The sequence below is a fragment of the Odontesthes bonariensis genome, chromosome 22 (genome assembly GCF_027942865.1).
Source record: "Odontesthes bonariensis isolate fOdoBon6 chromosome 22, fOdoBon6.hap1, whole genome shotgun sequence".
NCBI classification, from domain to species: Eukaryota; Metazoa; Chordata; class Actinopteri; order Atheriniformes; family Atherinopsidae; genus Odontesthes; species Odontesthes bonariensis.
In genome coordinates this window covers 6,637,901-6,663,528 of record NC_134527.1, presented here as the reverse complement: position 1 = coordinate 6,663,528, position 25,628 = coordinate 6,637,901, and the positions used below count along the sequence as shown (strand labels likewise).

Below are 25,628 nucleotides of genomic sequence, written 5' to 3'. Positions count from 1 at the left end.
CGCGCGCATCAGGCGCGAGAGAGTGTTCCGGGACCGGTAGGATTTCTTTCGGGAAAATGATGAGTGGCTTATGAGCTGTACAGGAGAGGCGCTTTAATACTGCGCAGACGCAAAGACGTAGCTTCGATCAGCCCCCCCGTTTGTGACATGCTGCGTCGGAGAGCTGCAAACTTCATATCGGACCACTTCTTCTTGATCTTATTGGAGAAAAAGTAAAACATGTTCAATTTTAGATTTCATTTAATCTGGAGTTTATCACATTTTATTGACCATCACAGTAAGGGAAAATACATAACTCGTCCGGTCTGCGATTTACATCGCCAACGCTGTTGACAGCTTGGACGGCTGTCAACAGCGTTGACAGCGTTTCTTTGCCGCCTTTCGTCTTTCCATGTCGCAAATTTTAGAGGTGCAGCCTTTTGTAGAAGGCGTGGTTAGGATCATTACGATGGATTTCAGCTGCTGGATTTATCAACAGCCGCTGGGTCTTACGATGGGATTGGTGTGGTACGCATGTTCTGTAAATCTCACTTGAGCCTCTGTGTACGACGAGTTCTCCGCTCATATCAACGATCCTTTCTACAACGGCTTGATAAATGAGGGCCAATGTGTTTGATCATTCTGATTCAGCATTGAACCAGTACTGCCATTTCTGCACTGGTTAACCATCGAATACATGAGTGATTTTAAGACTTTTTTGTTGTCGTTTTTGAGAGCCCAAAGTGGATTTCTCAACTTTATTACCCTACTCCAATGGTACATCTTTGGAACATTTGCTTTCAACTAATCCTTGATAAAGATTGGTCAGTAAGGGAGATCGTACAAAAACAGCCTCCCAGACACACAAAAAAATAAAATAGATTGACAATTTTAAGACACACCTGAAGCCAAGTATATTTTCTATGGTTCCAGATTCCCCTTTAGAGTGCAAGTATCTTATTTACACTATTGAGTTACCCATTGATTACTTCTTTACATTTGGTACACGTTCTTGATATAATTTAGTATTTCATTCGGTGAAGTTTGACGGTTCATACACTAGGTTTAACAAATACAATTCATTTTCTTTGAACATTGAGGAATAGACTCTTGGATATTTGTTTGGGTTTTTTTCAAAGATCAAAATGTACCTCTTATGATGAATACAGAACTCAGAGATTGCCAGTTCTTTGCCGAAATAGGCCGGTGAAGGTCACAAACCTTGAAAATGTCGGCGTTAAAAGCCAGCATTAACGTAACAAACTAAAGTGCTGGAGTAGTACTACTCATGCCGATTTATCACCGTCTTATTGTTACCTTTGCAACTCCTTAAGCAATTAGAAAAATAATAATGTGAGCAAATTACATTACTACCATTAATTAATACCAAGTCACACAGACAGGGTCGAATGCTTTTGCAAGTGACTACCTCAGACTCCCAGAGCTCCCTAAAAATAATTTCATTGTGTACTCATAATATGGGCATTTTGTAATTAACATCTGTTAATTTCTCATTTTTATTTTTAAAAGGTTTCAAAGTATATTCACCCACTTCAGTATAACTATACCAAAAATGTTCATGAAGTTTGATTTGTTTTTCTTTTGGTACACTTGCAGACAGATTTTTGAACCGGTTGATTTTATTTTATTTTTATTTTTTTTTTTTTACAAAGTCCGAGGCTCGGAGCTTGGCCTTTCAGTTTTGCAGCTGCTACAGAGTGAAATTTCAGGTGGAAGTTTAAGGAAATAGCAGAGGTCTCAAGTGTTCGCTGAAGAAATGGCATCCTTTTGTATTGCATTATGGCCGTTTCCCACAACTGCTTTTTTTTTTTTTACCATCAACAAAAATGTGCAAAGAAAGAAAAGAAAAAGAAAAAAGAAAAGGGGAGCGACTCAGGAGGCGATTCCTGACCATAGGATATTCAGTGACTGTTTATAATGACTAATTATTATCAACATTTGTTTATTTAGATTGCAGTTGGATTCATAAAGTATAATTTAATTCCACTATTCTATCCCTTTACAAAACTCTTCATTTTAACAGTAGCAACTGTCATAAATGGTGTCCTTATTGGCTTTTAACTGCAACTGTGCATGGACGCAGATTTTTGTTATCCATTTAACTGGAGAGGCATTTCTACAGAGCCCATCATTATGTGTTGACATAGAAGTAATGGTAAATTAATAGCATCTCCATTTATCAGAATAATACTATAAATAATGATAGTAGTGCTTTGTGAGAGTAAAGTTTCAAGGATAAGCTCTGTAAAACATTTCTGTCCACAGACTAAATAGCTCTTCCATCACATAACTGTACTTGTGATTGCTGAAGGACGTTTTGAAAATAGCCTTGAAGAGGCTTTGAGCCTGTAGCGCTGCACTAAAGAAATTATTTGCTCATGATGCCAAACAGCAGTTGTTCCCATTTTAGTCAGCAGAGCACTGCCAGCAACAGACCAGTGAAGGTTTTACTGTTGCCAACTGTTTCCAGCTTCAAAATAATTTTAGAGTCATCTTTGAAAGAAATAATTCCATATATATATTTAAATCCCATTCAAGATTCAATATCTTATGTTAGGAATTATTTCCATGAGTGTGAGGTTTAGGGGTGTTTAGTTACGTGGACTGACATCCTTTAAAATTTTTTCCCATCAAATCAAATTTTATTCATATGGCACTTTTCATGCTTAAAAAGTAACAAAATGCCTCACAGAGACTAAAAACACCAATGACATGATAAAACGTTTGATTAAAAGAATAAAGGAAATCAATAAAAAATCAAATAAAAGCCTGATTAAAAAGGTGAGTCTTGAATCTCATTTAAAAAACATCAACAGGTTCTCCGGCAGGCTGTAATCAGGGGCCATAACAAAAAGCCGACTCCCGTGTGTTTTTAATCGAACACGGATGGTTAAAAGGCCGGTGCTGGAAGACCTCAGGGTCCATGAGGGTTGAGTCTGTAAAAGTAAGTCCGATAAATAAGGCCCAAGACCGTTAAGACATCTAAAAAAGAGTGAATGAACCTTAAAAGTGAACAAAAGCTTCTTTAAAGCAGAAAATTTCAAAGTGTTCACTGAGCCGGTTTGACAGAAGTGTTTAGAAAGACAATAAGAGATATATTCAAACATCAGAGGTCATGGAATCACAGAAGATGGAACCGACTACTTCAGATGGCCCTAGGGATTAACAGCTGGAAAAAGTTAGATGGCATCAGTAAACAGCAGATGTCAGTCCTCATAAAACAGTAGGCTTGAATACTATACAGATGTTACAGCTGCTGGAAGGTAGAAAACAACAACAACTATTAGCCACCAGTGATGTCTACAACACAATGTGCCAAAGAAAGGAAATCATGACAATTGCATTGATATATAGTAATACAGAATACCAAAGTAGTACATTAAACTGTGCTGCATGACTTGAACTCAATAGACCTTTGCACACCACCCTGATTGCAATTACTTTGATCTAATTTCTTGTTTGGCCAGCACACAAACCCACTCGTAATCAATTTGACTAATGGAGTAATTTATTTATATGAAACAATAATTTTGTAAGATGTCAATAGACGGGTGCATTTTCGGCTGAAAAAAAGACCTTTCACACTGTAATCATGAGCCATGAATCCAGCAGAAATCTTAATGTTGAGTTTTGAGATTTTCATCTCCAGACAAGCATTTACGAGCATGAAGCCAAGACTGTATAACAGCTGACCCTGACATATCACTGCTATTTTTCTGAAACATTTGGCATCACCGTTTTCAGCTCACATTTCTCTTTGTACATGAAGCAAAGAGGAAGACACCGCAAATCAACAGGTGCCTTCTGGAGATCGAGTGGACGAGCGCTCTTATGCAGCCGCCGTGATTGAAATGAACAGCTGCAGGCAGCACAAATCCCATCTGAGAGGAAATCATCATGGGAGTAACCAATCACAAGGGGGTTGTGTTAACACCTCAAGCTGGAAATACATCTTAAGATTACAGAAATATGTGAACAGAGTTGTGTCCATTACAATTTTTCCACCATAAAGATTGTGTTAAGATGTACAATGTGAGTTCGATAAGTCTTACAGATTTGCTACAATCGTATTCTTTAATTCAGTGTGACCCTGAATTTCATGTGTGACAGAACTTTCTTTGCAATGCCATAAACAATATTGAATTTAAGTCACTTTTACTATCATATTGCATTCTACTGTTTAGTGTACAGAGAGAAGCCTTTCTAATCAGTTTAACGTGATCGGTAAAACTGTATTTCAGAAAAAAAATTGTTGTAAGTGCCACCTTAACAGAGTGAGATTACTTCCTAAACTAAACACCAAGAGAAAACTAAAGAGTGAATGCAATATGTATCTGGTCTTGGATAATAGCAGTTATAAAATGAATAAATGTATTATGGATTACAGCACTATTAATTACATTTAGCCTATTAGCAAATCTTTTTGCTTTTCCATTATTACTGTACTTCAGTAAATTAAGATGTTTCTTCAGGTACATATTTTAGTCACTGAAGACAACACAAACAGTTATTGACTGTACAAACGGAACGTCAAACAAAATCTTTGACTTTGTTTAAATATAAAATGATCCTGGTCAAATTAATGCAGAAGTGTAGCTCAGCGTGTGGTCAGATAAATGTCGCTGCACTCAGCTGAGAAAGAGGGAATGTGGGGACAAAAAGAAAATGTAGCCACAAAGTCTCCAAGTTGTTAATGAGGAGAAATTCTATGCAACGTCTGAGTTTTCTCACAGGCATGGGGGTCGGTGGCAGGGTGAAGAAACACACTTCTACAGCTTTACAGAGCAAATGGTCTCATACAGCAACAGATTATACCAATTTAAATTGTATTGTCCAATTTTTAACACAAAAGAGTACGGAACTTAATTAAAAAGTCAACATTACCAGCCAAGTCTCACCAGAAAACATGTTATTTGTACATTTGTCCCCTTGTCTCAAAAGTAGGGTCATAATCCACAGCTGTGAATTGTGAGAAAGCAACACACCCCAAGACTATCTATCTGGGGCGTCTAAAAATGTATTTAATGATATTGAGACCTGGGCATGTACATCAATTCTAACCCAAATGATGTACTTTTAAGTTTATCAGTATTGATTTACCTTGTAAAAAACGAGTGTTGAGGAAATGTTGACATTTCAGTTTATGAGATATAATCATTGTATTAAACCATAACACAATTTTAAAGTTCTCATGTAAAGGTGCAACGTCACATAAACAGCTGCTATTGAGAATCAGATTGTTAAAATGTGCAGACTTGACACCATTAACAATTTTCTGCTAGCATTTCACCTCCCCCATTTCCACCTGTGTTGCTTTTTTGCCATGAATTTTTATGTTCTTCACACCTTCCCATTTTAACAAGCTGTTCCACTTACCCGGATTAAACTGAAGGTTACAATATTCAGGCACAATGGGTCCAATAAATGTTGCAGCATGAAGCTCATGGCATCACTTGGTCGAAAACTCATCAGAATCAACCCTGTAGGAACCTGGAATTTGCATGCAAAATTCAATAGAATTATTGAATTATTTCTGCTTTGATCCAAATGAGGAGAAACGGACCTTTGGGAGGTCAGGATCGTCAATTCCCAGGATTCAGTGGAATAGTCCATTTTGCTTCAGAGCCTCCCTTACTGAGTGAAATGAGCCAAACGTATCAGAGAAGCAGCCCAGAGCCCTGACCTTCAGTATAGAATACACCGTACCATCCTTTAAAAAATAGGAGATAATTCTGTTCCACAGTACCTTGTGGCCACAACCTTTAAAACGATGCTCGGCCATTTTCATCCATTTGTACCAACTGTGACTCGTGTGGATGAAAAGGAGAACAGGAGAGAGATTATGGAAGAGATACAACAAAATACAATTTTTCTACAATTGAATGGACTATATTTAACAACTTGTACTAGTGATACAACCTGCGTTACCATCCGTTCAAGTCCACTTGAATTCATAGGGCATGATTAGGACAGGCACACACCTCACTATATGAAGGTCACAGTTTATGGTTTCATGCCATGATGCTGAGAGAACTGCCCATTGATCTGTGAGATCGGGATTGTGTCAAGGCACGCATTGGAGGAAGGATACAAGAAGTGCCCATAAGTACTGTAGTCCCCATCAAAAGTAAAAAGCTACGACGGGGCAGTAGAACAAACCTAGTTTTGGCTTGAACAATAATGAAGTCAGTTGAAGAATGCTTTTCTTTAGGATGAGGACTTTGACAGCAAAGGGGGCGTTGGCACCGATGTTAAGCGTTGCAGGCAGGGGTGGAGCATTGATTTTAAATGCAGGGGTGTTACAGGGGGGGCATATGAGCGCCACATCAAGCCCATAGACACGACACTGAAGTTGGCATCTGATTCGCCAGCCTCCGATTTGCGAATTAAATGGATGGGCTTAAAGTGCCATTTCACTGCATTTTGATCGCCCTAAACTAGGCCCTGTATGGAAACTGCATATTGTTACACTGCTCAAATCTGGATGGAATTATTCTAAAGAGGGTACAGAGTCTTTAAAACACATTTTATGATTTGTTAAAACTTTATTTGATCATTGAAAATTCAAAAAGGTGAAATCCTCTTGCTGTAAAAGTGGGGGTGTTTCGACACCCCCCATCCCCCACGGGTGCGACGCCCATGGTTGCAGGACTATGGCACAACATTTTGGTTCAAAGTAGTACTTCATAGTAAGCCATTGCAGTGGTAAACTGTAAATACCTATAGAAAGGCTGTCATTTGATCCGATTTTCATCAACTTTGTCAAGATTTGACCTGCAGCATTCTGATTAAGTTGAAGACTTTTAGTAGTGCAGCAAGGAAGATGAAGTAAAAGGGCATTACAGTAATCCAGTCAAGGGGATACATGAATTAGCTATTCAGCATGACAAAACCATTCCAATATTTATAGGGTTCTATCTGAAGTTACTCATTCTTCTATAAGTTTTGAATACGCTCATACTCATTTAAATTTTTTTATTTCCGTGAGATGCGTCTGTAAATATAGAAGTTGTAAGAAATTGATACTGCCTGTGATACTACAAATTTGACAGGATGGAATTTACTGTTTTATCTCATATTACACACGTCGGTCCATTTGATAAAGATTGAAACTATGGAAACGCGGTCCCCTAGAATACAATGAGTTTTGCGTTTCATCTGCTTAAAAGCATGCTGCCATCCAGTGTCAAAAGCTATGCTCAAATCAAGAGGCAGTAATGATGACATAGAGTAAGAGTCAACAGTATAGTACAACACTGACCAACCTGCTGCATACTTACTCTTGGTCAGGATCCCGCTGTGTCGGCTCTGAAAGCAGAAAGTGTATGCCCTGCAAGTCTGGTAAAAGTGGACCCAATTGCAGACAGCAGGTAGGCACAAGGCCGATATAGAAACTGAGAGAATAAACCATCAAGAGGAGGCCCTGCAGAGAAGGCAATCGAAAAGCAGTCCAAACATAAATCCAAAGGGCTGATGAAAATATAATCCAAAAGAACTGCTCAAACAGATATAACCGGAACAAACTGTGAGAACAATCCCAGAAAGTGAAACAACAATGATCTAGCAGCACAGCGATCCTGACAGATTATATACTGAGGGACTAATGACAAATAAGAAACAGGTGAGAGGCAATCAGCAACTGACTCCAGGTGTGACTGAGGAGCAACGTAAACCTAACAGGAAACAACAAAGGAGTAAGGCCTACAAAATAAAACAGGAAGTCCAGCAAATACCGACAACATAAAACATCGCCTTCCTCCCCTCCGACCTCCTGATGTGATCCATGTTACTTGTCGATAAGTTGGCAGTGTAAAACGACATTTTACTGAGTACTATTAGTGTAATAGGTGCATCACTTATCGCCGCAGAGGAATTAACTGCCATGGTGCCTCAGTTCCCTGCGTATATCATGTGTTGGAAACTGAGCGAAGACCTTTTGGCCAGGTGTTGGTATGAAAAAAGCTGGTGATATTAATGTGTTGCACTGAGCACTCGGGACACAGCAGTTTGAGTAAAATGACATGAACAGGGCTCTGGATGAAGATTATTGTGTCATAAGAAGGCAGATATTTCCATTATAAAGGATGAGTGTGAAGCGTAAATATAATGGTCTATAACTGTTCCAAATGTGTGGAAGGATTTTGAGTTTTCCAAGCAACAACTTGATAGTGGTGGCTGTAGAAGCAGAGGATACTCAGCCAGTCGCAAAAGACTTATTTACATAACTAAAATGTTTACATAGTGCAGGGCCTAATATGCAGATAAAGTCACCGAAGACATGATTCAAAATGTGGAAAAACTACACTTAATCAGAACCCACACACCATGCGGAGTATTGAGAAGTTCATAATCTTCATTTTGAGGGCACTGTGACAATGCTTCACACACAACTTGATAAAACTTGAATGACGTGCCAAGAAGGGAAGCTTTGCCAAGTTTGTAGGATCTTTCTCAGAAAGATTTAAAGCTTCCCTCCCAGCTAAAGGTTCTTTAACTAAGTACTCAGCGGAGAGTCTGGACATTTATGTAAATCATTTCAGTCTTATCAACATTCTTCCAAAACTTGTTTTTGCCGTGTCATTTATAGAATGGTGTGTACACCAATAAGAGAAAGGTGTGCATAGGCTATAAAGTTATAGCTATATACTTACTCTAGATGGCATTTCCTTGCCTTCGGGTGTTACAGTGGAACCGTGTACTTATTTTTTAACAGAATCTATCCATTGACTCACATATAAAACAGGTTTCTTTCACCTTCACTGAATTTAGGAACATCTTGTCTCAGTGATGCAGAAAATCTGCTCCATGCGTTTGTCACTTGAAGATTGTACTGCTGTAATTCTTTATTATTGGGTTGTCCCAGAAATTCTCTGAAAAGCCTCCAGCTGATCCAAAATGCTGCAGCCAGAGTTCTGATGAGAACTAACAGCAGAGATCATATTTCTCCAGTTTTAGCTTCTCTTCATTGGCTCCCTGTTAAATTCAGTCATTAAAGCTCTTAATGACATCATATCTTAAAGATCTCATTGTCAGATATTTTCCCAGACAGACTCAGAGCACTTCACTCCCAAACTGCAGGTTTACTCGTGGTTCCCAGAGGTTCTAAAAGTAGAGCCTTCGGTTATAAGGCCCCTCTCTGTGGATCCAGCTGCCAGTAAATGTCCGGGAAGCAGACGCCCTCTCAACCTTTAAGATTAGGCTTAAAACTTTCCTTTTTGACCCCTGAGTCTGGTTCTGGCAGAGGTTTCTTCCTGTTAAAAGGGAACTTTTTCTTTCCACCGTCACCTTGTGCATGCTCAGAATGGGGAATTGAATTGAAGAGAAGTTTCGGTGCAATCTGTTGGTTTCCTTAGCTAGGCAGTTTTTTGGTGAATTGGCTCTGTATGAATTGGACTAATTTGGAATTTAATCAATTCAATTTGATTCAATTGGGACTGTATTAGACTTATTTCATTGCAATCCTTTTTCATTTTAGCACATACATTTTCTTTTAATTTATAGCACCTCCACTTCTTTGGAATTGGGGCTATAGATTTGTTCAAATGTTCACATAAAAGCAAAACATTGATCTCTTAAAACTCTAAAATAATTTCCTTTGGACTTGTGATCAAGCTTGAAACTAAAAGAGACTCTCGGAGTTATTCAGGGGGCAGCGATAGATAACGAGGTCACCCAAAGAGACGGTTTTCTTCAGCCAACACACTGATTGAACCGGAGAGACAAACATGTTTGATTATTTCTTATTCATTATTACAATAAGTTCCAATCATAGCAGCCATCCCCACTGCTGTACTCTGGTGTTACTGTCTATGATTAAAAGGAAGCATTTGACGGGTTTACTGCTGTAATTGAGTGTGAAATTGCCCACTCAGCCCATTGGTGGTGTAGGTATTTATGAGCAAATTCCATTTGTTCTTTTTTTACAAATATGTGTTTTCAATTGGAGTCTAAGAAGATCCATTTTAGAAATTAATTTAAAATTTATGATGCGATTATTTCTTTTTTTTCTTTTCCCTACCAGGCACCACATAAAGCATAGTAACTTGCATAGTGACAGCCTGGAGATGAGTTTATGTATCATGGTGATGAAGCAAAAGAAAGTGCTAAAAAAGCAACAGTTTGCATCTCCTTTCTTTTCATTGATTCATTCAAAGACATGTCATTTCATATTTACGCTAACCATCAAAAACAACACTTTCATATTGTAAGGATGCTCATTTATTGGTTTCAGTAAAAGCTGAAGAGAATACTATATGCATGATGATGGAGAAAGGAACTGTGTCGCGTCAATCACAATCTTTAAAATCGTCAGTTTCATTGCAAGCCTTCTCTGGACATTTTTAATAAAAGAGGCAATGCTTTTTCCACGGTATACTCCTGCAGTATTACCATTTGTTTTTTTAATTTTGAATTCCATTTCAATCCCAGTGAGTATCTGCACTCTTCCCGCATCAGCCCCACTTTTCGAAGGCGTCGCATCACTGAGCTTTCACTGATTCTGAACGTATTTGTAAATGCAACACACTCAAGATGATAAAAAGGGAATACCAATCACTTTAAGAGTTTGTTACCTTTTTGGCAAGGAGGAGTCCTGTCGATGTGTGTGTGTGCACTTTTCAGCCAGAGCTGACAAACCGTGCAAGGTAAAGACTCAGTAAAGACAAGAAATAAATCACAAGCTGGTTTATTTTTGAGAACATAACAGACACAAAAACAGGCGCATTCGGTGTAATCCTGTTTGACTTTCAACAGCGATTAATGTTGGATGAGTTTGAGGAGGTGATAAACTAAAGCAATGAGGCTCGTTCCACTATGCACAAATTCTTAAAATAGTTTGCAATGCTGTATTTTTATTTAAATGCTTATCTCAAAATGCAGAATGGCAAAAAAAAATGCATACAACATAAAAGCAAGTAAACAAACATTGAAGTCTGCAAAATCGTCATCTTAATTAAACCTTAACATGTAATTCTGAACATATGAGATGGAAAATCTGACTTAAAACCGAGAAGATAATTAAAAACCATGATTCCACATCTAAATATATCAAATAGTAGAAATATTTTATTGTGAACTAGATGGATGTAAAAACTCTTGACATGTTTATTCTCAGTTTAGTCCCTTTTGTAAACATTATTGCTGACAAGTTGATGTGCCAAAAACAAAAGACTTTATTTACAAATGCAAACAGCACACATAGAATATATTCTTAATTTAAACTTATATAAATCCTTTTTTCACTTTATTTTCTTGATATAAAAGCATCTATTTCCTCATACTGCAGTAAAAATATGTCTCTAAATCAAAGCCTTAAAGCTGTCAGCTACACTTCTTTCAGTTGATGAAGAGAAGGCCATCGTTGTCATTCAAATATAATATATAAATAAAATACAACAAAAACCCGTAGTGGGTTTCATTAGGTCAACCATCACTGAGAACTGGGGCTTTGTTTATCTTATTGGTACGAGTGTACAAGGACACACTAAAGCCACCCATTATAATAAGGTCATCGATTCTGGTTGAGCACTTTGTAATCAATGAGAGAATAAGAAATACTCTCTGCGAGGTTATTGCCCCTGGGATAACCAGAACACACATGTTTTTCAAAAAGTCTGCCTTTAGTTGGGCGCCAAATAGAGGGTTAAGAGAGATTCTGCTGTACTAAAAACCAATAGAACAGAAGAGAAGTGATTCTCTCCACTGATGCTGTTTTTCCAGTCTACTCGGAGGCATTCAATGAGGTAATTAACTTGGGTGACATGTTTTGAATTCTCACCTCTCAAAATAAATGCTGGATGTGCAGATAGACTGATTGAAAAACTCCCCTTTGGGTTTCTATCTTTAAATGATCCACGTCCAAACGTATTTCCACGGCAATAGAGCTGATAATCACACTAATTTTACAGCCGGCTGGAGATAATAATCGCACCTATTGTCATCAACAAGCACTAATTGCCATCTTCATGCTTTTTGTCATGCAAAACAAAATACCTGCAAAATAAATTGATGCTTGAACATGGATAAACAAAAATAATTATCATTGTCTGCAAGGTTAAATGAAATGTGGACCTCGCAACATGAAAATGTCCTCTTACGTGGATGAAATTAATCATGTGCATTTCACGTGGTTCTTTCCTTGACAGTTTGCTCCGCATTTTAGAATTTCATTACTGATGAATCTATCAACTGTCGTTGTGTAACACTGTAATTATTGTTAAAGTTTGTTGTGCATGTGAGTCAGTGACTTCACAGAAATGAGTTCCCTCACTTTCAGTCTATTCACAGCTGTAAACTCATCAAACTCACACCAGCTTTCAAAGGAGAGAGTGTCCATTTTTAATTGTACCTGTGCCTCCATGTGCCTCCAAGTAAAATGACTGAAAAATATTCGCTTCTTTCAGCCGTTGCGCTTTGAGGCAGGCATGCACGAGCGACTAAAGATAAAGGATCAAAGTTACATTCTAAATGAGTTGGACTCAACCTGACTGCAAGAAATGTGTCTCTTTGAAACGTGGCTACAATCAACATTAGCTAACATGCTATCTCCAAGAAGCAGCTATCTTACGGTGCCTTTATATGATGCTGATAGATTCATGTCTTTATCGGATATTTTATCAGATGAGGAGGGAATTATATTCTGTTTTGGAGAACAATAAACATCCTCTCCACAGCATCCTGGCAGGACAGAGGAGCAGTTGCAGCGAGAGGCTCATCTCTCTGCGCTGCAGGACTGAGAGGTTCAGGAGGTCCTTTGTCCCCACAGCCATAATATACAATCATTGTAAATATGTTAAAAAAAAAAAAATTTAATTTGCCCCACTGGGGGATGAATAAAGTATTTTTCAATTTTCTATTCCATTTCTATTTCCCTCAAAAGTTTGTCGAGACTAAAACCAGAAATACGTTAGTGTAAATAATTGATTGAATGTAGCTATTTGACCATAAACTCCAAGCTGCTGCATGTGTATCTAAAGGCACGTTTCAACCAACAGCATCTGGGGCTTTTTGTCAAGGAGCTAAGAGGTTATTCCAGCAATGGCTCCTTAGAATTTCCAATGATTTCTAAGTGGTACAGTGAAATACAGTGTGGATCAGGCAAATGAGGTCGGTTAAAGTGTTGTGAGTACGGTGCTGGTCACAGCAGCCTACACAGAGCAGTCAAACCAGTAAGTCCCATTGAGTTTCACTCACTTTTTGAGCCTGAGAACATTTATTGCTCCGATTCATTGCTTTCATTGTCAAAACGCATGGTACTTCCACTTGGACAAGAGCCCCTGGATCATTTATCAAAGCATGAGGACAGCTAGTTGTTGCCCATGGTAGTGCAAATTATAGAATTCTTTCAGTTAAGGACATATGTTTGTGAAAAATGAAAAAGGCGGATGCAGGAGTTGCCCTCATTTTGTATCTCTTTAAAAGTGGCTGCCCCTTAGAATTCTGGGAAAGTCAAGAGTCAAACCTCTCATGCTGCTACTGCGAAAATGAAATCAGCCACGACGTGAACAGTCCTAGTTCTTAGAGAGTAGAAACTTTAAAAGCCACAAGTCAAAATTTATCTTAAGCATATTTCCTTCTTAATGACAGCTTCCGACACGAGAAAGTAAATGTAATTAAAGGCTTTTGTAAAATATGAGGGCTGAGAGCTAATCAGACCACAAGAGCTTAAAATAGTTTAGGCTTAATTTTAAGGGGATTTCAAGCCAATCACACCTACAGTCTCTCTGTACAAGGCTGTTCTCATTCTCTCATCACTGTTTAGAAATGGGTGGAAATCTATAGAATATGAGTGGAATATGGAGTTCTTTAATTCACAGAATGTCTGCTGAAAAACAAAACAAGGTGCACCCGTCGGGTTGAAGTTTTGTTGTCTGAATTCTAAAGTGTGCGCACTCAAAGCGGTTGGAGTACCTGCGCTCTCAGAATGATGAAAAGACTCTTTCACAGCCAGAGACAAGAATTAAGTGTTTTTTCCCCCCTACCTCTGAACTCTGATGTCAAAGGAATAGAAATGTAGAAATAAAAAAAAGAGTAGCAGAAGATTAGAAAAGGGGACAGTGGCATTACTTTTGATCATTTTACAGGATTGTCTGACGCTACGACACTAATGCCATTAGTATAATTAGAAACTTGCAAGATGAGCGTTTTATCAGTCAGTGAAGTCAGCTGCCCACTCACTGTCAGAATCCAGCTGTGTATCAGTGCGCCATCACAGACTGCTTCTACAGTTATAACGGTGTATAAAAAGAGCACAGAGGAGAGAGTTCTGCTATCCCTGAAACTCTGTGACAACAACTACTGGGGCGCATATTACTTTTATACACTGAAAGCTGTTCATTTAAGTCAGTTAAGCAAGTTAAATCAGCCTACATTGCAATGTTTTAGTTCTTTTAAGTTGTCAAATGTACTGATCCACGTGTGAGTAAAAGCTTTATATTAAAGTAAGAGACAATAGAATGGGTTCGCTATAAGCATTTCTTACTTTAAAGACCCAAAGGAACCTACTTTCCCAAGCGGCTTCTAACTGTGATTAGTAGTTTGGGTCAATCAATGTCAGACACAGCTATTTTTTCTCTTTTTTTTCTCCTATAGCTTTCCTCTCTGTTATCATCATCTGTTAGCAAAGCCTGACATCACACTGAAGCGCCGATCAGAATAAAGCAGCAGAGTGATCGGTTGGTGGGTTGTTTGCCCACAAATGCAGTCAATCACTCTCATACGGTCCTTATAAAACAGATTCTTCGGATTATTATAGCTAAAGGGTGCAGCCAGTAGAAACAAACAGCAGATAATTATTCATCATCTTTTTTTTTCCCCACTTAGCTGCTTCACTTAAAGCATCCAGACAAAAGAGGCTTTGTGTTAACACGCAATCAACACTAAACTCCAGTTATCAATTATGGGTAGTTAAAAACATCTCAGAGGAAACACGAGCAACACCATATGGTTGCTCTTTTCAATTTGTAGATGACATTTCCCTCTCTAAGACCTTGATTGGTTTCTAGCTTTGTGAGTCACTTCCTGGCATTTGAAAACAATTCCTTTACGGCTTAATGGACATAGTAAAATGATTCCTCGCTTTAAAACTAAGCTCCTTCAGTACACACAATAATTAAAACAAAAAGATGTCTAAAAATCATGTTTATGAGCAGTGAATGTCGATTAAAAAAAAAAAAAAAAAAAAAGGGTATTTCATGGTGTATCCATAATATTGAAAAAGATGTTACGACATGCCTTTGTTTGATGTAGGGCAAAAGAAAAAAAAAAATTGTGCTGAACACAAATCCAGAGAGCAACAAATGAGGTTTGATCATTTATAGATCTGAAAACAATTTGTGTTGGTCAGAAATAGAAATGTGCCACAAAGGTGAAACCTCGATGAGTGAATTTCAGTTACAGGACAGATACCCCACAATGCTCTGGTACACTGTGGAGCTCTGAGCTAATCACATGCTTGAATAATGTGACGGCCTAAAGTTATTGAAGCAGAGAATAAAAGTCATATTCCTTTTTCCTTTGTCCACTGTTCATGAGGAAAAGAGGCACGGACTTGTTTCCCTGGAGGGCAGCGGTGGAACTCTCTCCACAAGAAAGCGGCTGGTTTGATAGTCGAATAATTTACAGCAGGAAGAACGGCTTGGTCAAAAGTCAAACTTTATACGTCATGTGACAGCTTGGGTTATATAGCACTACACAAAATGATGAGACTGATGTTCAATGCCAGGAGTTGGATTCACTGGTAGAAATCTGAACAAACCAAGTACCCGCACGTCTGTGGGCTCAGCTACAGCAGAAGGTAGAGAAGGTGGCACAAAGGTTCAACTGGCCTATATTCTTATGAGCACAGTTTTAGTGAGGTGGATAATAAAGGGACAAAACATCACTATCTTTGCATTGCTCATGAATGCTCACTTTTATATTATTTTGTCATCTGGTTAACATCTGATCGCTGGTGCAGGTGCTGACAAATGACAAGACAAGTAACAGCCAGCGAGTTAATGAGACAACAATGAACATTCGACCCTAGTAGAGGGTCCTCCTAGATTGATTGCTTCTGTGGATTTCTCTCAGTATCAGGTGCTGCATGAACGGTTTCATTTTCTGTCCTTCTTGACACCTCCTCATCCTCATCCTCATCCCCTCCACACACACACTCACACACACACACACACACACAACCAACCCCACCTCCCAGCTGAAACTAACTTGCACAGCACAGAGAATAAGACAGCCTTATCCATTTTGGATTGTTGTTTTCATTTCCTCAAAGGTCGGCGCCGTCAAGATGGCGCGCAATCGGTCAGCACCACAAATGTGTGCATGAGGAAGTTCATCAGGGACGATGGCGTGATCTGTTATTTCTGCAGCTCACAGAAAGAACAGCCAGATGTCGCATCAGAGTCGTTCGGCCATCTCTCCAGGTTTCGACCACGCCTCTCTCTGCTGCACTTCCAAATTTCTGACTGATTTTTATTTCTACTTCCCTCTCTCTCTTATTTATTCGATTCATTTTTGTTCAGTAAGTTCAACTGCAACGATACCACTTCCCTTCAGCTCGGTTAAGCTGAACATGGGGCATTGGGAAGGTTACTCATCCTTGTTTGGACTTGTCGACCTGATGTGTCCTGACCGCCTGACTCTACATGTCTTCATGCAATAACCTGTCAGGGACGGAAAAAAATGAGCCCTGGTAGTAAAGCAGACTTTGATTGATCTTTATAGTTATTCTTTTTTTAAAATAATTCACTACACTTCTCATTATTGTGAATATCAATCATCCATGCTCGAAAAGGGCTTTTTGTACGTGCATATCAAGAAGCACCGGCAGGATGTATTAGTGATTTTAAAGAACAATCTTAATTAAAACTTGGATCTTGACTTTTTACATATTAAAAAACTGATTACAGTAATCCTCATGAATCAAACTCTGCACAAACTGACTTTGCCTCTGCAAGTGACTCATCTGCTCAGGGGGATTTCTTTACGACCGAGAAGTGTTTGGCCCGAACATCTGTTTTTATGAATACTGATGTGACCGAGTCGGAATACAAGATTTGTAAAGGGTAATGAATTTTGCATTAATGTCAATTTATGTCAAATTATTTCAGCAAAGAAAGGCTTAATTCCCCTTGTGACAATAACATGGCAGCAGTGACATACAAAAGGAAAAAAAACCCCGAGGCCCACTTCAGTTAGAGAGCATGAGTGTCTCGCTTCCCTGATCAAGGAGAAAAAGAGGAAACTAAGACCCACTAGACTGAGCTGCTTTTGGGATTAAAATTTACTTTAAAAACGTGGATCACCTTTTCTTCTGGGAAATGACCCTTTGAGCAGCTGAAGAGAAAGTGGCACAATGGCCTTCATGCATTTTAATCACCCTTCCCTATATATTTCAGTTCCATAAACACCCGTTTTGTTCAACTCGAAGGCAACTGATGGCATCCAATAAGAAAATCATTCACCGCATAAACCAGGAACTTGATGACTAAGATCGTTCTGTTCCTTGTGGCTATTGAGTCATGCCTGGACGAGGAATGCACAGTTATCAAAACACACGAGAGAACACGGTGAATCCATAAGCACAGTGATACGCTTTGATATCAGCAGATTGGCGGCCAGTCTGAGAAGAAAACAACAGAAGCGTGAAGCAAAGCTAAAATTCAAAGCTTTGCTTAAGGGGAAAGGAGACTTTCAGTCTTATCTACTCAACTTTGAGGTTAACAAAGAGACCAAACAGAGTAACCTCTCCCAGAAAAGCCACTCTGTCAGTTGGCCTTTTGTCTTTTTAATGTCTTAATAAAAGAAAAAAGAATTGATCACAGAAAAGTTCCCTTTCTGCCACAAACGCTTTCCGTCACCTGGTGATCCAAGTCGATGCAGGAAAGAACACACCAGGTGAGATGAGCCGAAGGCTGGCGGTGTCAGAACAGCACGGTGTCTGGTTCTGGTTCAGCAGAGCAGCTGCTTTGATGCCCCGACAGCGATGAAAACTCACTGCAATTTTTCTGTGCTTTAGTGGAGCGCTGCATGCTGGGAAGGCTAAAGCGAGGAGCACGCTTCTGCAGATTCATTGAAGGAAGTAGGCCTGTGGGTGAAGAAAAAAAAAAGAAGAAATTTGTCAGTTTTTCATATTCTATCACAGAGGTTTTATCATTAAATGTCTGCGCTCTGTGAGTTTCCTCCCCTCGGTCTGTAACACCCAGAGATCTGCATCCACACTTTATGGGCTGGATATTAAACCGCCACGGCAGGTTTTGACCTTTCTCGAAATTTGTTTTCCAGAAATAAATAACAAATGTTACCTGGATAAAATTGCGTTGTAGCCTGTTAAATGTTGATTTCAACCATAAATGCCAAGCTGCCTAAACAAGGCAACAGATACACGTTAAAGGCAGATTAAAGGTGATTTATTATGGACAACTTTTTCGTTGTTTAAGAACACCATTAGGTGTTTACAGTGTGTCAAGAGACCAAATCTCTCCATCCATCCACCTACCTATCTACACACAGAAATATACACCCAATTTTTTGCACATTCTTCAGAATATCTCCTGTGTTCATAAGTAAAAATGGCTTCACTCATTGGAGTCTTTCTCAAGGCCTTTCAGGTTTTTTTTCTTTGTTTTGCTCGTTAAGCTACTTAACACCGGCCCATCAATCATTCGAGCTTAAAAAAGGAAAGAAGCATAGAAAAGACAAGGATTAAAGCAGTGTTGTGTCTACACATAACAGACAATTTAACAAAAAAAACACAATCCTCTAAAAAATTATCGGGGATAAGCACAGGACTGAAAATTAGTGAAATGATGCTAGAATTCAAAGAAAAACTTTGAAATCCCTCAGAAAGCCTGGAGAAGTATTGCTCAAGAACACTCGAAAAGACTACAAAGATTACAAGTCTGGTTGCTTGGAGAGAAAGTATGTAAAAAATTTAGGAGAGGACTTTTTAACAGATCTGTGTAACATTTAAGAAAGGTTAGCATTTGTTTTATCTGCAACAACATTGTGAACATGAGTAATAATCAACAGTGAACAGTTGATACACGGGTATTAGGGCTTCATGTTCAACACAAACGTTGCTAATGCTACAACGTGGGTGGATGGATTCACACTGCAAGCCATCTCTGGGTGGCACCAAATAAAGTTTATTTCTTTTAACACCTTTATTGAAAGCTGTGATCAAAATAGCCGCTAACTGTATTAATTGTGGTTATCTAATACAGTAGAAACTTGGTTAATTTCACTGGTGATTATTTATCTGCAGTATCTTGGTGCGGTACCGTTTTACGTCGTTTTTCCAGCGGTACCTAAACCAAAACATGAGCCATAGTTCCCAATAAGAAAATGTAAAAGCTCACCATCATGGTCTCCAGGCTGTGAGGAGTTATCAGCAGCATCCCACTCATAATTCTCATCCACAGAGGGCTTTCTCCTAAAGAGGCAACAAAACATCACTTAGTAGCAAATATATAAACACAGCTGGGATGTTTAATGCACACTCATGCACTCAGTAATGTCTACAAATGGCAAAGCTCTTCCATTTAACTATACATCAAAAGAGAGTTCACTCAGTTTAGTACAATTTGCTTCTCTCTTCTAATCAAAACAGTTTCACGTTTGCTTTATGGCTTTTAAAGCTGAATATACTGGTAGAATTGTGAAATCTGACTTCAGCATTTTTGGCCATTTCAAAAGTTTTTTTCGTTCTTACTGGTCAAAGACACTTTATATATTAAAAGTTGCTCATTTTTTATCTTCTTTTCATGTTGCTCACACTTTACATCAAATAATACCATGATCCAAACAGAATTACACACCAATGTCCCCCCCCAGGACTGTGTCTATCATGAAGTTTGGTTGTCCTTCATGCCTGCTGAAATTGACATGTGCAAGAAGACTACAATCTGAGAACTCAGTGTTCTTTTTGTATTTCTTTTCTAAATTTCCTTTTAGAATAACTTTTTCACCTTGGAATCGACATTGGACGTTTAACTCCTATGACAAAAGCCCCCACATTTTCTTCCATGGTTTCCCCTCAGCTATTATGTACTATAATACCTTTGCCTTAGGTCCACTTGGTGACTGTGCTTGTCCACTGCGCTGCCCTGGGCGTCCTCTACAGTCTCCGGTGAACTGACAAGGGTCGGGGAAAGTTGACACAAGGAAAGGCGCCTGTTTGTGGCCTCCATGCTGCCTCGGCCACTGCTGGCATAACTGCTGTAGCTGCTCCCAGACTCTGGCACTCCCTCGTAGTCTCCTGCCTCCACCTCCAGCACCTCTTGGTCTCTGTTGTCGGGCGGTAAGCACGAGGAAGCTTCCTTCAAGACATAACCTGCTTCTTTCATTGCATCCTGATAGGCTACCGGCCATTTGACACCGTCAGCTGATAGGGATGCAGATCTTCTTGGCTCATAGCGCCCAGACATGCCAGGATTAGGCACCAGTCTTTGTGGACTGCTCCTTTGAGATAAATGGTCCATAACAGGAGGTGAATGGAGGGCTGTTTGGATAGGTGGAGGTACATTTGAAGGCGATTTGGAGGTATATCTGTGAGGGGAGCTGTGAGATTTCCAGAATAGAGAGTCTGTTTGACTGGATGATGAGACGGAGCAGTTCTCTTGGCTGAGAGAGTCTATCCACGCATCTGGTGGGAGAAAACTGCTCCTCATCTGTCTCCTTGAGGGTAGGCTCTGACTTCGCTGTTTAGGCTCCCAGACTCTTGACGCTGGTTCTGAAGGGCGCGGAGAACGTTGGACCCTGTTTGTGTTGTCCACTGAAGCAGGGCTACGGCAGTCGAAGCTCGTGCTCCTCCTCATGACATCATGCCGGCCTTTTTGAGCCAGTGAGCACCCATGTTGGACATGAGATGCGATTCTGTGGTGCAGCATGGGCTTCGTAGTCCGCGATACGCACACCTCCAACTCTGGCTCATCTACACTCATTTCAACACACAGGTCTTCACCAGTGAGTTCAGGGAATGTCGCCTCCAATCTTGAAGAGTCTGGCACAGCATCAAGAGTCAAATGACATCTCTCATCGTATTTATTACTATAAAAAGACGAAGTTGAAAGGTTGCCATTTCTGAGATCGCTCTGTGTCTGCACCTCAGAGCATGAATCATTCGTTTGACTGTCTAAGACTTTGGATGGTGCCGAATTATCATAGCCCTCTGGTGCTGCCTCAAGTCTTTCGTGTCTCTGGTGCTTTGAGGAGACGTGTGGAAGAGTTAACCTGTCTTTCAAAAAACTGCCTGCCTCCTCAGATTGGACTGAGGTTTGTTTGTCGAAGAGCGGATAAGGATGATTGTTGGACTTATAATAAGAAGGAGCCAAAGGTGAAGATGTGCTGAGACCTTTCCTTGACAACATTGGATTTGGCTGGGAAACCAGATTATGGTCTTCCCAGTGGACATAAGAAGATGAGAATAGGCTCTGTGATAGACCAGAGCTCTCCTTGATACCTTGATGATGTCTGTTGGGTAAGGTTCTGCTCTTGTATTCCCACACAAGCTCCTCACCGGTGTCCTCCCTGCTCTCTGTGTCAAACTGCTCACTCTTCATTTCTCTCAGGGAGTTTCTCCCTAGCGTGTACCTCTGGAGCTCCCTCTCGAGTTCTTCTCTCTCCTGAGCCAGTTTCAGACAGCGACTCAGGTTCCCTTTCTCCCGGTCATGTTCCATTTGGAGCACCAAAGCGCTTGCCCTCGTAGACGGCTGACCGAGGCCCGCTCGAATATGTGGGAGCACTGGAAATACTGGAGTCAGTCGTCTGTCCTGATGACGCATGGTAGCCAGACTACTGTTCGAGCACATGCTGCTGAGCTCAGGAAAACCATCATAGCTTGCCATCTGATCCACAGCAAATGGGCTGTGCTGTGGCAGCTGGGCCGAGCCACACGTCTGACTTGTGGAATCATCCTCCGCTTTGCAAGGCGGGAAATCAACAGAGAGCACAAACGGCAGCTCTTTCCTGTCTTCCCCCTCCGACTGCAGTGATATAGACCTTCTGATTGCGGCATATTGGTCATACCTCACTTTTTTTTGGCTGTCAACACTCATAGTGTCATGATCGTACGGTGGAACCGTGAACCGCCCATCAGGACCTCTAGAGATCATCTCTATTGAAGGAGAAATTAGAGAGGTGGTCTTAGTAAGGCGGCCTCTGCTGTAGTTGGACGTGAGGTGCTTGCGCCGATGATGATTCTCAACGCTGAGGGAGGAACCATCTGTCTGCAAGGAGGAGGAGGTGGTGGTGATGGTGGAGGAAGCGGTGGGATAGAGGGAGGTGGCAGGGAGTAGGCTTTTCTTCAACAAACTGTCTGGACTGCTGCTGCCTGAAGTCTTTCTGTGAGAGGAAGAGGGGGAGGGAGGAGACAGGAGAAAATTGTCAAAAATAACACAAAAAAAACAGAGGTGTAAGAGGGAGAGAAACAGAGCCTGCAAAAACAAGACTGAGTGAGAGAGAAAGAAGGGGCGAATGAGAGATGAAAAGAGAAGAAAATTAGAGAGGAGAAGATAAGAGAAGACGAAGATCAGATGAAGATGAGGAAGAAAAATAAGACGTAAAATAGAAAAGTTCTGGCATTTCCAACAAAGTCTTACAGAATGAAAGGGAAAGGTCAAAGAGAGGCTTCACAATGAAATGATAAAGGGGTACTTACATTGATGTGGAGCAATTATAGATGGCTGGAAGGGGCTCTGAAAGGGATGAAGAGGTGCAAGATGGTATCTGACTCATTAGGATACAACCACACTGACCACGATGTAAAAACATAATCAAATCTAATAAGAGCCCATTAAAGGGCCTGAGGCACCCTGGCTTGTCTAAAAGTTAATTACACCTACATTTGTCAGCCACTAATGAGAAATTACCCTAATTAGCAAGTAATGTAAATGACATCAATAACTTTTACAACAGGATGGACGAGTAGGGGACAAGAGGAGTTCTGAATCCATGAAGGTTATGATTTATATCATGGCAAGGAAGTGCCTTCAATATTTTATTGAATAAATGATGATATTCATGATGCAGTTCATCAAAGTGAGTGTCTGCTGAGTCTACAGAGCGAGGGGTGGGGTTTACCGTCCTTCTTCTTTCTGCGGCGTCGATCCCTCCTGCGGCTGATGACACAGGCGGGCCCGAGCAGCAAGACCAGTGCCAAGCACATGAGGCCAACTCCGGCGAGCACAATGGCCAGTAATGACTCCGGCACGAACTCCAGGAGCCGGGATGTGGCAGGGTTTGATATCTCCATCCCTGTGATATTAGTTCAACAGTTATGAATATGGATGAGGATAAAAAATAAAAGCAAGTGAAGTGTGATTGTTAACCATAAAGGGGAAAAAGTTTTGATAGATAGATGGATGGATAGAGATAGATAGAGCTCTAAAAAAATGACATCATGTTTGGTTTTCCATTTTTCATTTATTCATCACGCTCATCGTTACAAATGATCTGTTCACTGACTGACATGACAAAGAACGATCACTGGTTTGAGGTGGATTTAATCGCTAATCTACATCCCTGATGAGCATCATTATCATTGTCAGATCATGCACACATTTGAGGAATTTGCTCAGTCAGACACCAAACAGAGATCATCAGCAGAGTGGAATAAAATCCATGGGTGTGGTTGCTGTGCCAGTCCTTAGGAAAAACCAGTGGGATCCCTTTGGTTTAAGTCAGAGGTCTATATCTAATGTAACATTCATGCCACATTCATATTAAAATGTGGGAAAAAACGTATTCTTAACACTGTTGAGGAGTTATTTGAGGAGCTATTTCTATCGCTCAGGCTTCTAATAGACAGCCATCCCTGGAGCCCTGCTCTAATTTTGGTCTAATGCTGGTAACAAAGGGACAGGAGAAGGAAATGTGAAAAGAGTCAGACAAGGATACTGAGAGAGGAGGATGGCTTGAAATAAAAGGTGGGGCAAGGATGCAAAGGGGGAAGGCTTGCTCTCATACACCTACCGGTGGTGGAGACATTGACTGATGGACTGGGCTCACTCAGCAACTCCCCATGACGAGAAAGCAGCCGCAGCTCGTACAAACGGTCCTGAAACCGCCATCAGCACACACATAAACACACACAGCAGGGAGGACAGAGGATGAAACCCACTTTGTCAACACGCGACTGTGCCTGCAATGCTAATGAAGTTCATTTGAATTCATGTAGGCCCATACAGGAGAGAGAAAAGGAAGATGAAACGGGCAGCAGGAAGAAAAGGCAGCGCAGGCCGGGTGGAAGATGACAGAAAAGTGATGACTGCCATGTCGTGTGCATAATTGAGAGTGTACAAAATAAAATCACTGATGGTATAAAAAGAAAAAAGCATTTAACATGCAGTATTGACTGATTAGGCACAGAAGGAGCAGGGCGGCTGGATTGTTACCTCGTGAAGACCCGGAACCACTATTTCGCTCCTGTTGGCACTGATGTCTTCATCCAAATTAAACCACTCCCCTCCCTCGGTGCGGGATTGGAGAACAAAGCCTGTGATGGGGGGCTGCTGTGCTTCAGGAAGGGACCATTCCAGAATAACACCTGCTGAGCCCTGATTAGCAGACAGCGACGCAGGAGGCTTCAGTTTATTTCTTCTCTGTGGATGATCTAATGCAGAGAGAATGAGAAAGACTTTCAGTCAATCAGCGTGATACATTCTGGCGGAAAAATTAAATTACAGCGGAGGAAATTGCACCTGAAGCCAATGCTCAACCTTAAGGATTTGAGGGGGGTAAGGGGAAGTCAGATGTTAGCTCTGAACAGTAACTTTGCTTTCAAGTCTGTTTGGCATGCTAAAATCCAAGAAAAAAAAATATATTCTAGTATAGGGTATAAAAAGGAATGAAGGAAGAATGAGGCCTGAACTCGAAACTTGAAGTCTAAAAAACCTCTCTACACATATAAAAATCGCTTCACCAATATTAACATCCACACGCTTACCGCTTTACAGTGGCAACAGTCAAAAGTTGCATCACGGACCTTCACAATGGGATTAACCCAATGAAAACACTGTCCTCCGTCATACTGGTATTGTAAAAAAGCCACAACACATTCTAAGATAAAAACAGCTGTTTTACTTGTACAAAACAACACAGGAAGACAGCCAAAATGCAATATGAGCTAAAACAGAACATGAATACAGACCCAAAAACACAGACTGTGTCAGGAGCACTGCCACTCAACCAAGTTAGCATCGTCTCTTTGTGTTTTCTGGAAAGCTGACGTCCTGTTCTTGTTTTACACCAGGATTCGTTTAGCTAACCACTACCACCTGCCTTTTGTAAGTCCTTCGCTCTCTCTGTATAAATACTCCTTGGTTTCCTTTATTCATCTTCAGATACTCGACAACACCTGGAGTTTTATGTCCTTGTTATTTCTTGATAATAAGTATTGCGTTTGTCCTGCCTTGACAGCGCCTTTAGTTAGTTTTTTAGGCGTCAAATCATGAATGATAATGTAACTTTGCTATAAACAAGTTTTTACTTACGTGACAGAAAACTATGTATTAGTGTTGACAAAGATCAAATCTGTTTTTATTAGGGCTGGGCGAGTTAACTCGTTATTATTGCGGTAACTCGCTGATTATTTAACGCCGAAAAATAGTTTATCGCGCATTAACGCAGGTTTT

General features: G+C 40.3%; 1 protein-coding gene across 1 annotated transcript in view; it reads right to left on the bottom strand.

The window, feature by feature from the left end:
* Positions 1-15,167: 15,167 nt before the first annotated feature.
* igsf9a (immunoglobulin superfamily, member 9a) overlaps positions 15,168-25,628 on the bottom strand; it is a gene marked incomplete at its 5' end in the record, with an annotated part of 47,612 nt that continues 37,151 nt past the window's right edge. The window contains 7 exons of the mRNA XM_075456514.1: positions 15,168-18,082; positions 19,356-19,429; positions 20,056-22,338; positions 22,655-22,691; positions 23,077-23,250; positions 23,968-24,052; positions 24,390-24,607. Coding sequence (XP_075312629.1) covers positions 17,919-18,082; positions 19,356-19,429; positions 20,056-22,338; positions 22,655-22,691; positions 23,077-23,250; positions 23,968-24,052; positions 24,390-24,607 — 3,035 coding nt within the window. The remainder of the gene's footprint in view (positions 18,083-19,355; positions 19,430-20,055; positions 22,339-22,654; positions 22,692-23,076; positions 23,251-23,967; positions 24,053-24,389; positions 24,608-25,628) is intronic.